General features: G+C 34.7%; 1 protein-coding gene across 2 annotated transcripts in view; it reads left to right on the forward strand.

Annotated features, from left to right (window-relative positions):
- The window catches only part of kcnh2b (potassium voltage-gated channel, subfamily H (eag-related), member 2b), a 160977-nt gene that overhangs the window by 84158 nt on the left and 59402 nt on the right, over window positions 1–17417 (forward strand). The window contains exons 3-6 of one of the 2 annotated variants that reach the window (XM_042751668.1): window positions 3168–3323; window positions 5108–5593; window positions 6463–6674; window positions 9856–9894. In XM_042751668.1, the coding sequence (XP_042607602.1) occupies window positions 3168–3323; window positions 5108–5593; window positions 6463–6674; window positions 9856–9894 (893 nt within the window). The remainder of the gene's footprint in view (window positions 1–3167; window positions 3324–5107; window positions 5594–6462; window positions 6675–9855; window positions 9895–17417) is intronic. The other variant, XM_042751669.1, reaches the window with a different exon arrangement.

The raw sequence follows: 17417 nt of genomic DNA on the forward strand, positions 1-17417 counted from the left end.
TGAATGTGGCTAATAGCAGCTCAGGCTGACTTCTGGGAGTTTGTCAGTGACGACCATTTAGTGGCCATAACTCAACAAAAAGATTCATCAGCACAAAACAACTGAGAGAGAGAGTTATAGGCAGAATATTAAAACCTGATCTGAATACACTCATTAAAAATAAAACACAGTTAGAGTTTAGTGTCATATCACTGTTAGATGAGATCTTTTATGCTGTGATTCTTCTCTTTACTCTCAGACTGAATGAATGAGGTTGATTAGTTGCTTGTGATTATGATTTTGTCCACTAGGTGGCGCTGTGAATGTACTTGCAAAAGTAGAAAGGCTAAACAAACCTGCTGCAGAAAAAATGTATTTTCTTTCTTAGTCTTGTTTTCTAGTATAAATATCTACAAATTCTTGAATTAAGATGCATTTACTTGACAAGTAAAGTGACTTAAATATTATGTCTTGTTTTCTGAAATTATTATCCAAATTTTGTTAGTTTTTGCTTAAAACAAGTAAAAATATCTGCCAGTAGGGTAAGAAAAATAATCTTAATTCAAGTGCTGAAAAGAGATTATTTTTCTTACCCCACTGGCAGATATTTTTACTTGTTTCAAGCAAAGACTATTTATATTGTTTAATATTGTAATTTAATTTAATTTAACCATTTATTTTTTGTGCACATTCACATGTATCTCATGCTTCTTAAATCTGTTTTATTTTCATCTTTCTTTTTTTTTTCTCATTTCTGAGGCGGGACATCCGCGATTTGGGTCTCTGAGCACTTTGTTGGGATTATACAATTCCATCCAGACATACAGATGATGAACAAATACAGATGTAGCCTAGTGTGTGTGATGTAGTGTGTGTGTGTGTGTGTGTGTGTGTGTAGCGTCTGAATCTTGGAGTGGATTAGTCTTTTAAAGTGGACGGAAGCGTAATGAATTAAAGTCCAATCCCTCCTCCTGACTCTTAATCTGCACATGTGTGTGTGTTCATGTGTGTGTTTAGATGGGATTATGTATTTTTCAGGTCAGCGTGCTCATGTCAGCAGGGCTCTTCTGCTTGTTGTTCATGTATGTATTCATGTGTTGATCAGGAGATGTGCAGCTGGTTCAGTTTGTCATAGCATTCAGTGTTTTTATATCCCTTTAATGGACATTGTAGGCGTTTGAACCCTTAGATGTAAACTTTCTTTTTGGTGTGATTTTTCTATATGCATATAAATGCATTTAGATATTGAGCACTAAATCACTGGTTGTTGTAAAGCAGAACATGATATTTTCCATGAAAAATTTATTCGATTGGTGAAAAGTGTCTCTGTATGAAGGGGATTGATAAATAAGACGGACTGATGAGATGTCAGATGTGAAGGAAAGTCCTTTCTAAGTGGGAGACAGGTTTATTATCTTTAATTACAAAACAAAATGAAAAAAAAAAAACTTTTATTCTGCTTTCATTTATTTCATTTTTAAACATTTTAATACTTTAACTTTAACCACTTATATTTACTACTTAACTTAATTAACTAACTACTTATTTTAATTAATTATCAAGGCAACTTTCTAAAGTTCTAAATCCTACATTTTTCAAGTTTTTCATCTAACATTTTATTTAATTTTTTTTTTTTTATTTAATTAAATTTATTTATTTATTTATTTATTTATTTATTTATTTATATTTTTTTTACTTTTTTGTTCATTAAAAAATAAATTAATAAAAATTTAATATTTAACCTATTTAATTTCAGGTAGGCAACACTTCTAATTTGTTAAAACACTGAAATAACTAAAACTAAAATTGAAAAAAAAGGTATTTTGACAAAAACCCAACAAAATTACTAAAACTTTAACTAACATACAAAAATAAATAAATGAAAACTATAAAATTGTATTATTGATACTAAAAAGGACATTTTAAGGAAAGATCATAATTTAGAATATCATGTACTAATAAATTGTAAACAATAAATCTAAAAACATGAATTAAGAAGATAAATGGAGTCAATTATGATGGTTTTCTTGATTGCCAAATTATTTTATTTCTAGTCCAATTGGCACTGCATTTATGTATTTTACTTTTAGTTTTGGCTTTTACAAATGTGTTTCTGCATTTGTTCTGCACTAAACCGGGTAAGAGGAAGATGTTTTGTGCTGTTTTTCTGCACACACACACACACACACACACACACACACACACACACACACACACACACACACACACACACACACACACACACACACACACACGCGTGTCCAGATGGCATTGGTGGACCTGTAATCCATGTGTGGTTTCACAGCTGGGATTACAGTGGGCCAGTTGGAGCGTCTCAGTCTCCGTGTGTCTCAGTCTGTCTCTCTGTGTTCACTGATGAGAATCTCTGCTGTCCGTCAGTCCGCTCAGTCTCTTCCTCCTCTCTGTCCTGTTTGATTGTGTGTTCAGATCCAGGTAAGCGTGTGGATTCAGACGTCAGGAGTTGAGATGAAATCACCGGCGGTGTAAATCTGAGCATCTGAAAGGTCAAAGTCAGGATTTAGCTCTGTGTAGAATTGTAACGATTTGAAACCATCAGACTCGTCATATGTACTGTTATCACTGGGATCTCTCAGATTTTCCAGCTTTGAAACTTTTCAAACCTTTCAAAGATATTCAATAAATTCTAAAATATTAAAACTATTACTATTTTGATTGACAGATCAGTATTGTGTGATGTGTATGATTTGTTTTATAATAATATCTAAGCAGCTCTATTTTTTTCTGTGTGTTTTTGTCTATAAATGTGTGATGTAACCACACACACACACACACACACACACACACACACACACACACACACACACACACACACACACACACAGACACACACAGTATTTGTAATCAGGCTTAATTTTGCTGGCAGATGATAGTTGTTCACTTAACTAGTCCATGAGAGGATTCCCAGGATTCAGGAATATGTTTGTCAGGATAATAATCCTCAGTTTCTGACTGTCTACATTAAAATTTTATTTTGTTTTATTTTATGCGTGGTCAGTAAACAACTAAATTAATGGACACTGAGTTCTTTTATTGTGATTGTTTTGCAGTAATAGAAAGGAGTATAAATGAGTAGATCATATTCATGCTTTTTCTAAAGTTGCATGTGCACAAATGAATATGAGTGAGCTTGTTCTGTTCTCTCACAGGTGTGTGTTTCCTGTGTTTGGTGGACGTGGTTCCTGTGAAGAATGAAGATGGCGTGGTGATCATGTTTATTCTGAATTTCGAGGTCATGCCAGACGATAAACTGCACGACCCGCAGGATCTCAATCATAAGCTGCCTGTGCTGTGGCGCCATTCAAGTACGTCACTGCGTCCTCTTCCTTCCCATCAAACCATACAGTTGCTACACTGATTACAATAATTACATTAATATATACTTCAATAGACAAACATTTCTGGCATTTGACAAAGAAACTGAAAACAGAAGCTGCAAAAACAGCCCATTATCATAATCATAGAAAACCTGGAAATATCATGGAATATTACATCTCTAATCAAAAAACTAATGACTGAAGTTAATTTATAATTATAAAACGGATAGTTCCAGTCCTTGATTCTGATTGGCTGAGCCACGTTTGAAGCTGTTACACTACAAACATTCACCTTTGTTTACTTCTGTGTGTTACTCGGCAACCACTTTGTTGGAACCTCAACTGTTTCTGAGGAACTACATTGTTTGGTGGAAGAATACTGTTTTTGTTTATATCATTACACATTATTTACTCTGTTTTATTCTGTGAAACCTTACTACGTATGTGGAATAACCATTTTATAAAAGCAGTAAGCACCGTGAAGCTGTGGTTTACAGTGAATTTATAACAGCTAAGGGGCATTGTTTGGTACTACGTGAAGGAGTGTCTAACAACGCCCCTTAGCTGTTATAAACTCACTGTAAACCATGGCTTCTATTTGTCTTCAAAATTTGGAAATTAATAAATCAACTCTTTGAAATTTCTATTGTTAATTATTGTTTATATACTTATGCATATATGTGCTTATTAACATATAACTGCCCTCATTTACATATTAATACACATTCAGCTATATTAGTCATGGAAAACCTGGAATTATTAAAGGATATTACAAATTTAGTTGTAAAACTCATGAAAATGTGGATATAACTCAATTATTATTTATTAATTAATTATAACTCAAGTCATAGAAATTTCTATTGTTAATTGTGTGTATATATGAACAGTTCATTTGCAAAAAACGATAAACGTAACTTAAAAAATTCTGATTGCCATGCATAAATCTCTACATATAGCGCGATCTGAACCCTAATCACATTTTGTCAAGAAACCCGATTTTGTCCACTTTCAAGGCATCGTGAGTTCACGTTTTACTGCAGAAGTCGACAAGTGCCCTTGTTGTTTGTGAACAGAAGCTGATAAGTCCATTTTAGCGAAAATTAAAAAATTAAAGTTTATTGATAGTTTTTTTTTTTTTTTTTTACATATTAAAAGTTTGTTTTATAGCAAAAGCAGATATCTCCACATTTCATGTTTTAGAGTTTAAAAAAACACTTAATCTTTGTAATCTCCTCAGATGACAATGTAGTTGCCTGAGATCCTCGATCACTTTTAGTCAGCTTTGACGAAACTCCTCTCAGCTAGCTCGTCTTATCAAAGTGAAAGTAGCCTTGTCACCTGACATGAATACAGCGCATTGATTCGCTAAACTGATCGGCTTCTGTTCACAAACAACAAAGGCACGTGTCGGCTTCTGCAGTAAAACTAAAAATCACGATGCCTCGAAAGTAGACAGTAGAAGCTTTTTTGACAAAAGGCGTTTAGGGTTCAGATCGTGCTATATGTGGAGAATAATGCACGGCACTCAGCTCTTTTTTTTTTAAAGTGGCGTTTATTGTTTTTTTTTTGCAAATAAACTTCATATATTTAATTTATTTACTTATGTTTTATTGTTAGAGTAAGTATTGTTAAATAATTTACAAATTAAAGTCACAATAATGCTGCCCATTAAACTATAAGGATGGAAAAGTGCCATTAAAAAACTAAATTATGACAGTTTTGTGTAGCAAAATGTGGAATTTTGACATTTTTTCTCTCTGTGCTTGCTGTAGATCGAGCTCGTGGCATCCGTTTACGTCTGCCGCTCCTGAACTCCAGGAATAACAGTAAATCTTCTCTGCGGGAGGATCCGGAGGCCGGACGAGGAACGTGTTTCCCCAGCAGCTCCCGTCCACAAAGCCACGAATCCCTGGCTCTGGGTGAGCTGCTGTCCCTCCCTGAACACGAGCCGCCCCGTCTGACCACCGCTGCGACCACACCATCCTCGCTGCTGCCCGAAGACCAGTGCAACCTCCTGAGCAGTGACCCCTCGTCCCCTCCTCCGGCCCCGCCGCACCCCACCGCGCTGCCCCTGGGGCACTCCTCTCCCCGACCGCAGCGGCTCAATCCGGACGCCTCCGTGTCCAACTGCAGCCTGACCAACAGCCGCTCGCGAGAGAGCTTTCACAGCATGCGCCGCGCATCCTCAGTGGACGATATCGAGGCCATGCGGCCCGAATGGGACAGGAAGCACCGCGCTCGACCCAGCGGCAGCACAGGTGAGAAAACTGACCAGGAATATTACTTTTATTGCACAAGGATGCATGCAGTTTATCAAAAGTGACACTAAAGACATTTAGAATGTTACAAAAGATTTCTGTTTCAAATAAATGCTGCTCTTTTGAACTTTCTATTCATCTGTGAATCCTGAAAAATAAATTGTATCACAGTTTCCACAAAAATTTTGGGCAGCATAACAGTTTTCAACACTGATAATAATCAGAAATGTTTCTTGAGCAGCATATTAGAATGTTTTCTGGAGATCATGTGACACTGAAGACTGGAGTAATGATGATGACTTAGATGCTTTGATCACATGAATAAATTACAGTTTACAGTATATTTACATAGGAAACAGCTAAATTAAATTGTAATAATATTTCTCATTTTTCCTCTATTTTGATCGAATAAATGACACCTTGATGAGGAAGACAAAAACAAAAACTATCAAACAGTTTCAGTCAAATAAAGTTGAAATAAAATATTTAAAAAAAAAACTTACATAAAAATAAAAAAAGTTGCATTTGCAATTAATTTAAATGAAATGTTTGAATTACTAAAATTACTCAAACTAAAATTAAATAAATCTAAACAGAAAACAACAACAAGAAAAAACTAATAAATTTGTCAAAAGCACAAAATTTCTTAAGCTAAAATTAAAATGACAACTAAAAATCTAAAAATGAAAGCTAATTCAAAATATTGATCAATAATATAATATATAAGAGATTTCTTTCAAAAATGGTACTATAAATCCCAAATGGTACTATAGATATGATTTGGTAATAAATAGTGTAATTGTCAAAAGCATTTCAGACTAAAAAGAAGATTTTCAGCGACCTAAAGCAAAATCTGTTTCTTGACGCAGGTGCCATGAACAACAAATCCAACATCCTGAACTCTACCTCTGATTCGGATCTGATGCGTTACCGCGCCATCAGTAAAATCCCACAGATCACGCTCAACTTTGTGGACTTTAAACCGGACCCTCTCATCGCCCTCCCGGCCGGAGAAATGGACATCATCGCGCCCTGCAAACTCATCGACCGCACGCACAACGTGACAGAGAAAGTCACTCAGGTAAGACGCTTCTGCCCAGGAGCCTTGTGTTGAGTTCTAGAAAGCGTTTGTATAGGATTGAATTGAACAGACAATCCAGATTCATAGTGATGCTTTTGGTGTTTTGGGTTTGAGATTGAGACAGATTGACCTGTTCGTCCTTCTGTTCTTAACGTCACGATTCACACTTTAACGTCTCTAATGGCGAGAAAAGCATCACCGTGAGATTTTGGCGCCCCAGATAAAGCGCTTTTGCTCAAGGACGGTTGTTGAAGGAGGCTTTTGATGGCGGTTTGATGCAGTGTGCTTTATCTGGCAAACCTGAACTCCCTAAACTGTTGTGTTTGTGAAGATGAAGTGTTTGAATGCAGGAAGTTAAAGAGACGTGACAATAAAGTTTTGCAAAAGTGACACTGACTGACTTTGACAACCTGCACTCTCGAAAATAAATGTTTCAGAAGGAATACTGCACTCAAAAACGTCACACTCATGATGTTTTGAGCCTTTAATCAATCAACCTTTTTCTTCTGTTGGACAAAATGAGATGCTAGGCAAGATGTTTACACTGATCTTTTCAATGCATTGAAATCTAGTTGAATGCAAACCATCAAAATCATCATAGATCTGCTGTTGCAGTGCTTTGCAACCTTTTTGACTCCACAACAACATGACGGTAGTTTGTTTTTCAGAACTTATTTTAATTTATGGACATGGTTTCTGTAAATTAAAATAAAATAAAATAAATGTATTAAAATAATTATATAAACAAATAAGTAAAAAAAATAAACAGAAAAAAAAAAGAATAAAAAGTAATAATTATTAATAAGATTTAATAGATTCCAGGGTTCCTGATTTTTTTTTTTTTCACAAAAAACAAAAAAAAAAATATATATAATCATAATAATTAAAAAAACTCTAATTCCACCAAAAAATAATCATTATAAAAATGCTCATGCCATGTAAAATATTTTATTAATCTACTTGATTTTTTCCAGATATATCCATCACACTTTTCAAATTAGGCTTCTTCACAAATCCAGGTTTTCCAAGACTCTGATTCTTCAAAGAAAACTAAATTCGATCAATAATAAAAATACATAATAAAAAGTCATCTTGAGGCCCCGTGGTTGAGAAGCTCTGTTCTTCAGCATTTTTAATCACCAGTAAAGTGAGTAGAAAAAAACCTAGTTTCCAAATAATGTTGTGGAACCTGTCGTCTAGAATCAGTTGAATTGACTTTCCAAAATCAATAAGCTTCATTCAAGAAACAACAGCAGAATGAGTTTCTGTGTGGACTGTGTTGCATTAATGCATTTACATTTGCATTTGGCAGATGGTTTTATTGGACTTTCATCCTCTGGGAATTTAGCCCATGACTTTGGAAGTTACTAGCATCATGGACAGAAATACAATTTCTATTTTATTTGTAAAACCATTCTTGTGTCATTTGTTGTGCTGGTGTGTCATGAATGAGGCTAACAGTAATGTCAGTAACTTGAGGTGGATTTGTCTTCAGCTCCTCAGGAGAGATCCTGCATTACTCTGAGAAGAGCTAAACCCACATATTTTCTCCCAGACAGACGTAACTGGGTTAATTTAATAGTGGTAGCATGACGCTCATATGCTGATGCTCATCGCTCTCGGATTATTGATGCTTCTTGATGAAATCATGACAGATGCTTCACAGTCGCGCACACCTGCTGTCCTACATACAGGACCTGATCACATGATGATTATCAGGTCATGTGACCATCAGTTTCATGTGAGTTGTCATATCAAGCATACTCAATAGATTTGGGTTTAATATAAGTTCAATTCTATTGATAGCATTGAATACAGAATTTACTTTTTTGTGCATAATTTTTTTCAAAATACTTTTAACAATATGTTAATACATTTTCAATGCAAAACATACTATTTAAACTTCAAAGTGTCTAAATTGAGAAAATAGTTAACATATTTTAATTAAATTACATTTTATGCTTATTTATATTTATTATTTTTTATTAATTTGTTAATTAATTATTTCATATAAAATGTGTTCAATTAAAAAAAAACAATTATAATAATCTATTTTTGAATTATTTTATAAAAGAAGGCTTAATATTTTGTAAATTAATTCTTTCATACAAAAATGTTATTTAAACTGCAAAGTTTGTCTAAATTGAGAAAATGTAAATTTTAAAAATTATTTTGAGACATATTTCTGTTAGTTATTTGTTAACTAATTTTAATGATTTGTTAATAAATTCTACTGTGCATATTTTATTTTAATTTCATAGCGTCTAAACTAAGAAAACAATTTAAAGTAATTAAATTAATTTTTAAGCATATTTTTAAATATTAAAAAAAGATTAATGAATAATTTATTAATTGATTCTTCCATACAAATACTGCCATACAAACTGCAAAATGCCTTAACTGAGAAAAGAGTTCAATTAATATTTATGCATTTTTTTGTTAATTATTTTGAAATAATAATAATAATAATTGTCTTTTTAACAGTGGGACTTCTATTCTATTGTATATCCTGTATGTTATATCTTGTCACGATATGTTTGAGAGTGTATTAGATCATTTATCATCTTGTTCTGAACCTGGATCTCTGGGTTCAGATTAGTGAGCATCAGATTGTTTAACTCTTATCATCTGAACTGCTCTTGTTTTTGGTGTTGACTGTTGTCCTGGTGATGCAGATGATGCGATTACTTTAATTAGAGTGATAAGATGAGCTCTAATCAGCATGTGTACGTGCTGTCAGATGTGTCAGTGAGCGTTCAGCGTGTCACTTCCTGTCCCGTTCACCACTGCGCACTAACATCTCTCAGATCAGTCATAATGCAGCTGTTTCTAATTTGTCCACAGCAGGATTTAAGGAAGAATTCACTAATGATTGCCGCAGTGAGTCTTTGTGAGATGAGTTTGTGTGTGACCGTGCGTGTGTGTGTGTGTGTGTGTGTGTGTGTGTGTGTGTTGTGCTTTGAGCTTTTGTCCGCTGGATTAGACTGTGTATTGAGTTTATCAACTGCACTACCTGTCAGAAGTTTGGATGCACCTGCCAGCTGAGCATTATGACTAAATTGTAACTAGTTTCAATGCTTATGAGTAATAAAAGACAAATGGAAGTCTGGGAATCATGTAAGCATAACTTGTCCCAAATAGAATTACAAACATAACACAAATCATTTTTTTTTTTTTTTAGATCTTCCATCACTATCCACTACAAATCAAGGAAATTAATGTAAGCACATTTTTTTATTAGTTCATAATACATATTTCTGTGATTCTGCTGAATGTGAGTTTCCTCAAGTGCATCCAAACTTGTGTCTGGCAGTGTGCTTGTGTTGAAACTGATCGCCGTCTGATCCAGCAAACTCACTCCACAGACTAAAAGCTTCTAAAACACAATGCACACACCTGTTAATTTACAGAGGTTATCATATAACAGCGTAAAATAACATCTATACGTGTGTGGTTGTGTGATTTCTTCTCTAACATGGCAGTCAAGGCTGATTTCTGCTGTATTGTTGTGTTATTTAGGGTTGATGTGTAAGAAATGACACTACTGCTCAAAAGTTTGGAATGATGTTGTTGAAAGAAGTCTCTTCTGCTCACTAAGGCTGCATTTATTTGATAAAAAAAACTGAATTATTATTTTTTTTGTTTTCAATTTAAACTAGTTGTTTCCTATGTGAATCTATGTTAAAATGTAATTAATTGAATTGTATTTTCAGCATCATTACTCCAGTCTTCAGTGTCACATGATCTTCAGAAATCATTCTAATATGCTGATCTGCTGCTCAAGAAACATTTCTGATTATTATCAATGTTGAAAACAGTTGTGCTGCACGATATTTTCATGGAAAACAGCTGTTATTTGTTTTATCAAATAAATGCAGCTTTAGTGAGCCCAAAATACTTTTTTCAAATCCTAATTATTCCAAACTTTTGATCATTACTGTAGGTTGGTCATGTGTTTTAATACATTTGACACCCCAGCTGTGTGTTTAATTTATTTTGCCATATTTAATGACACACACACACACACACACACACACACACACACACACACACACACACACAGGGTGAATGTATTAAACCACATGCATGTTGCTGTCATACATGGAGAAACATTTTTTCTTTCTGTCCTTAACCCAACTAACACACACACACACACACACACACACACACACACACACACACACACACACACACATTACCCTTAATCTGTGTGTGATTGTGCAGGCTAAGCCAGAACATTGTCTTTATGTGTTCCCATAATCTATGCATTGTAGAGATGATCTGTCATCCGCTGGAACAAAGGTTCAGTGAGCCGCTGAATTGCTCCTGCTGTAGCTGCTGTAGCGTCCGTCACCTGATGGGGGCAGTATTTCACAGCCGTTTGACCGGGGGTGCACACATGGTTTTCAGACTGGTTCTCATAAGAGAACCTGGAGATTTGGTTTGGTCTTCACACTGCACATAGTGTGACCCATTAAATATAACTATAAAAAGTAAATTAATAATAGTAATAATATTATTGCAATTATATATATATATATATATATATATATATATATATCATATATATATATATATAATAAACAACAATAGTGTGATAATGCTATTCTATTTAAAAATAAAAAAAATTAAAATAAATGAAAAGGGATTTTAAATACAAATACAGTTATTTTATAGTAAACTTAAAAAAAAAATGCTAATATTTAATTCTTCTTCTTCTTTTTCTTTTTTTTTAATTTGAATTTTCATAATTTTCAACCTTAAAATCAGCAGGCTTTTATTTTGGCGGGTTGCCAGCAAGTAAGTACATGCCCTTCCAGGTTTAGCGCTTGCCGATTGAAGAGCGTCAGTGAATGAAATGTCACAGTTTTGCATTGTGCTTTGAAAACGGAAGCGGTTGGTAGCCTACATTTATGCTTTCAGTTTGAATAGAAATGTTATACAGTACAGTTTGTCAATCTAAAATGGTAATTGTGCGTCATCCATGTCGGTACGCAAACGCGTGGTCTGAACTTATTTATACAGCGCATTTTTTATTTTGGGTGCGCATGACATGTATTGCATCCCAATTCGCCTACTTATACTATGCCCTAAAAGTATGTACTCTTTTTGTGAAGAAAAAGTACATACTTTTAAGTATGTAGAAGAATAGTAGGCAAGCTTTGGGACATACTACTCATGAAGTCGTGAGCACTTCCTGTGAGCCCTTCTGCGGTTTCAGGCCCACCTCAATGCGATGACACATTAACTTGCCCAGCCCTAACTAAACTGAAAAATGAAAATATAAAAATGAAATCTAATTCAAAATATTGTTAAATAGCACTGCTTGAAATTCTCTTGTGTCTGTGTCCTTATTTACTCTTCTTCCGACGGCAGTCTCCTTTTACTGCAAGTGTAAAACATTCTCTCTGTGTCTTTGATAGAATATACATCATATAATCCTCATTCAGTCCTCTGAACCGTTTATTCAGCTGCACAGGGTTTGATAATTAATTTAGAGCAAAGAAATGCAACACTCTTCAATAATGAATGATCAGTGTTACGCATTCTCTTTCATTGGCCTCTCAGAGATTATAACGTCTCTCGTAACACATGCCTCATGTCAGGATGATATTAAAACTGCCCTGAATATCTGTCACGATCAACAGCACTAAAACGCTCTCATATTATTTGAGAATAATATCTTCCTTGATCTTTGGGAGATAAAAGTGCTTGATGTTTCATGCAACCTTCAGAACTCAAACTTGCTCTCATACGGAGCATTTATTGAAACTAAAATGAAATTGGACTCGTTCTGAATGTTTCTGTTTAATCACAGTGAGGTAATAAACAGGAAACAGGGTTGATATTATTCACAAACAGCAGAGGAACAAATAATGAAAAGAGTAATTAATTAAAGCAAAGAAAAAAAAAATCAAATTAAAATTACAGAACAGAATAAAAAAAATGGCATTATAAATGGACCTCACATGGGGAAATAACTAAATTAAAAGATTAAAAAGATGTATGGCAGTGTCTCACGGAGAAGTGTGTGTCAGTTCCCTAAACAGGCTGTGAAGTGAGTGATTTAATCAGTTTATAATTAGAACATTACATATTCATTTGAGAGCAGATGCAGATGAAGAACATGCTAATTTTTATCTCAAGCTGAGATGTGCACCTATTTATTTTGAGGATTACTAATCAAACAGAATCCACATATGACTTGTAATTTGAACTAAAGTGATATTTATGTATTTATATATATATATAATATATAATGCATATATATATATATATATATATATATATGTGTGTGTGTGTGTGTGAATGTATATATACACACATATATGTGTGTGTGTATTTTTATTTATTTTTTTATTTATGATTTTTTTTTTTTTTTTCCAGGTTTGATGTTGAGTCCAATATAGTCACGTATCGTATAGTTTTGTGTTATGAAAGTTGCACAGTAGATTTTTTGCAGAACATAAAGCATTTTATCTGAAAGGATGAAATGTGATTCCTCTTGATGTAAGAATTTAGGATGTAGACTTTAAGAGGCTGTAATGGTGACAGTCGATTGCTAACGACTCCGATGTATCTTGTTGATTTAATTGGGGGCATTTACACACAGCAACAGGAGAGATCCATTACAGCGGAGGGGTCCTGAAGTCACATCCCGATGTATCTAACCTGATTTACCAACGACCACAATTCTCTTTCTCTTCGGGAGTCGTACAGCTTGTACATTTTAACCGTTCGTTTCTCGCAGTGAGCCGTCCTGTGGAGAATAATGCATTAGTCCGTCAGTTCCTCACGTCCACTCATAATCAAGGCCTGAGATGTGCTTACAGTATGATTTGTACTTCAGCAAAACTTTCCTCCATGTTCACAATAATCACACAGTAATCACTGTAATACTACTTTAAAACGTGCTGTCTTAAAGTGAGATTATATAACGCATCATCTTCCATTAAGATAGATAGATATATAGATAGATAGATAGATATGGACGGATAGACGGATGGATACAGATATGAATGGATGGATGGATGAGTAGATATAGAGATGAATGAATGGATGGATGATAGACGGATGGATGAATGGATGGATATATATATAGACAGTTGGATTGATGGATGGATGGATGTATGGAGGGATATAGAGATGGATGGATAGATATATAGATGGATGGGTGGATGGATGAAAGGATATAGAGATAGATGGATTGATAAACAGATGGATGGAAGGATATAGAGATGGATGGATGGATGGATGGATGGATGGATGGAAGGAAGGATATAGAGATGGATGGATGGATGGAAGGATATAGAGATGGATGGATGGATGGATGGATGGATGGGAGATGGGAGGATATAGAGATGGATGGATGGGAGGATATAGAGATGGATGGATGGATGGATGGGTGGGAGGATATAGAGGTGTGTAGATGGATGGGAGGATATAGAGATGAATGGATGGAGGGATATAGAGATGGATGGATAGATAGATATATAGATGGATGGGTGGATGGATAAACAGATGTATGGATGGATGGATGGATGGATGGATGGATGGGAGGATATAGAGGTGGGTAGATGGATAGATAAACAAATGGATGGATGGATCAAGATATGGATGGATATAGGGATGGTTGAATGGAGAAATTATTTAAATTTGTCTTTCTCTCATTCCACATTCACACTCAGATTTGAAAGGGAATCAATTATTTAATTGAGTTTTGCTTGACCCTGCTAATATTACTGTATATAGAAGATGATAAAAATAAAACCTGCATGTTAATTATAATAAATATTTTGAGGGCCACAGATTTATTGTGTCAACAATCAATTGCACATTTTTAAATCCTGTGATTTGATTATTTAAATGTGTTATTTGCAGAGTTTAAGAGCAATGAGAGCAGGTATAATATCATGAATCATAATCCTGCGGCTGGTGTGTGCTATTGCTGAGTCAGCGTGAGCGGACGCTGTGTGTGTGTGATTGAGTGATGTGAGGAGCTACTGAAGGTCTTCATGATGCCCTTTACACTCTCAGCTCTGCAGGAGAATATTAAAGCTATACGTCTTCATTTGAATATGTTAATGAGATAGTTCCAGCTCTATAATTCTCCTGGGTGAGTGTGGTTTGCAGTCGCAGCACTGCGGCCCCCTGTGTCACCTGACCTGCCCCACCTGAAGCCTCTCCCCGTCACAGGTGACCCATTTTGGCCTTGCATGGGTCATTAATCTTGATGGGACGGGGGTGGCGGTGGGGGCGGCTCATCATGGGGCTTAATTGAAATAGGCGCTGGTCTGCACCGCATTGATTCGCACACGCGCCGCACTCATCTCTCATATGCTAAAACCTTGATTCTCACTTGCACGCTTCAGGGCAACGGGACAAGATCCACAGGCTGTGTTTGTGCATCTAAAACAGGGTCATTCCTGCTACTCAGTGCTGAATGAGAACATGAATATGCACGTATGCAATTTAAAGACATGTTTCTGTAATCTTATTACAAATTTATACCACAAAACATTAGGTAATTTGTCAAATCCATTGATAATACGTTTTGATGTTTCTGCAGCCGTGTTTCCTCCAGTGATGTCACTTCCTAGAGGATGGTGTCCTTCAGGATCAATGTTTATTTAAAGTTATTTTAAGTTGACAAAATTATGTATTATATAATAATATATCATACAACATTTATTCAATTTGTAGTACAATGTGTTCAATTTATAGTTTATAAAATATTGATTAAATCAGTCATTTCAAGAAAATGTAAAAAAAAAAGAAGATATTTGTGATTAAATTGTAAGTTACTAGACTAGACAAATATTATGATAAACTAACTGATGTGATCTATAAAATGGTTTGATGTTTAAATTTATTTAATGTATATATGTATTATTTGTGCTAGTTTACAAAACATCAGTTAAATCAACACGTTTTGATAAAGAGATGCTTTTAATTTATTTACGTATAATTAATTCCAGTTTCTAATATATATATATATATACACATATAGACAAATATTGTGATGAGCTAACTCTTTTAAAAATTATATATATATAAAATTAAGAAATAACCAGTGTATATCTGATTAAGGATTAAACTGATAGATTTCATTGCAAGAGTCAAATATAATGATTAACTATTTACAATTATCATTTACTATTTAATTTATTAATTTACATATGAAGTGGGCTTGAGGAAAATGTACTGCATAGAACACAGAAATGACCTAAATCTTGATGCTTGACTGAACTGAATTTTTTATTCAAATTTTATTCATTTGAACATGGCTCCGTGTTCATAACCACGCCTTCTATCTAATTGGATATGGAATTTTAGCATGCGCAAGTAATGATTAAAGTCACCCCCGTGTGCGGCCGTGGTTTTGCTTGGTCTCTGGTTCTCAAGCAGGCCGGCTCTTCACAGGCCAATCCATCACGGCAGGACGGGGGGCGTGGAGATCGGACGGCTCATCTCCAGAGGCAATGGGGTAAACCAGAGGACGCTCAAGTTCTCCGTCACTGCCAGCGAAGGTTGGTTGTTTGGGCTGATTGTTTAATTTTGCTCATGTAACAGTCCTACGTCTGCGCAGACCGAGAGAGAGTTAGAAACGTCAGCGGGGAATAAAATAGGGCAATATTTACAGATTCCCTGTGAAAGTGGTGAAACTTTTGGTGAGTCTCATTCATATGATTGCGAACGCTGAGATCAGCAGTTTGCTGTCCGTCAGATGCTCGTTCTCTGGAGTATTTTAGGATGTTGTGCGCTCAGTTTCAAGACACGACTCTGGGACTGATGCCAGAGCTGATAGAGGAGCTTCTATCACACTGCGTTCGCTCATTTTTTCCTTAGTAGTTCATTCAATTAACCTTTAATACCTGCTCTGTGTGGACAAGAAATTCATGTATTGATTTCTGTTGTATTTTAGTTGTTAATTAGCTTCACCCTTACTTTATTAAAATGTGCATTCATGCAAATTAAATTAAATGGTTTTTGAATCTGAAGTGTGTCTTTTATGCTCCATCAGTGCCACCTCACCAACATTATTTTAGTCGTATTTAAGTACTATTATAGTATGTATTCATATTTTTTAATTTGCCTTTATTTTCATTTTATTTTTGGGTTAATAAAAAAAGTGTTTTTTTTTTAAACAATTAAAAATAGATTTTATTTAATTTCAGTTTTTCATCTGACATTTAGATTTTATTTCAGCTTTATTTCATTAAAAAAAAGAATAGTCTTTGATTTAGTTTATGACAACAACACAGTGCTGCAAAAATATTGACTGTTTTAAAATTTGTATCAGGCAATCGTTTTCGATTGGTCTGACTAATACATAGTCCCGCCCCCAGACTCACGCCATTGGTTGAACTGATAGTGTCATTCAGTCATTCAAACATAACATATTGCAGTTCCGTTTGGTGCCACCAGTGGTTTAGAAACCTTTAAGTACTTAATAATGATTTAAATATTGTTTACTTAAGCTTAATATGTTGTGTGGCAATAACTGGTTCTGTATTATATAGAGTGTAGTTTTGTTAAAGCGCAATACAAAATTAAAATATTTGAAATTGCAGCAGCACTTTAAGGGGTGTAAATATTTTCTGAAATTGAAGATAAAGACAAAATGTATTCTGAAATTGAGGATAGTGACTCAGTGAAATCAAGTAAATCAGATGAGAGTGTTTTTAGTTAAAAAAGAACTATATGAAATGTAAAAAACAAAGAAAATGTGATTGAGAAGCT

Source organism: Cyprinus carpio, chromosome B24 (genome assembly GCF_018340385.1).
Source record: "Cyprinus carpio isolate SPL01 chromosome B24, ASM1834038v1, whole genome shotgun sequence".
NCBI classification, from domain to species: Eukaryota; Metazoa; Chordata; class Actinopteri; order Cypriniformes; family Cyprinidae; genus Cyprinus; species Cyprinus carpio.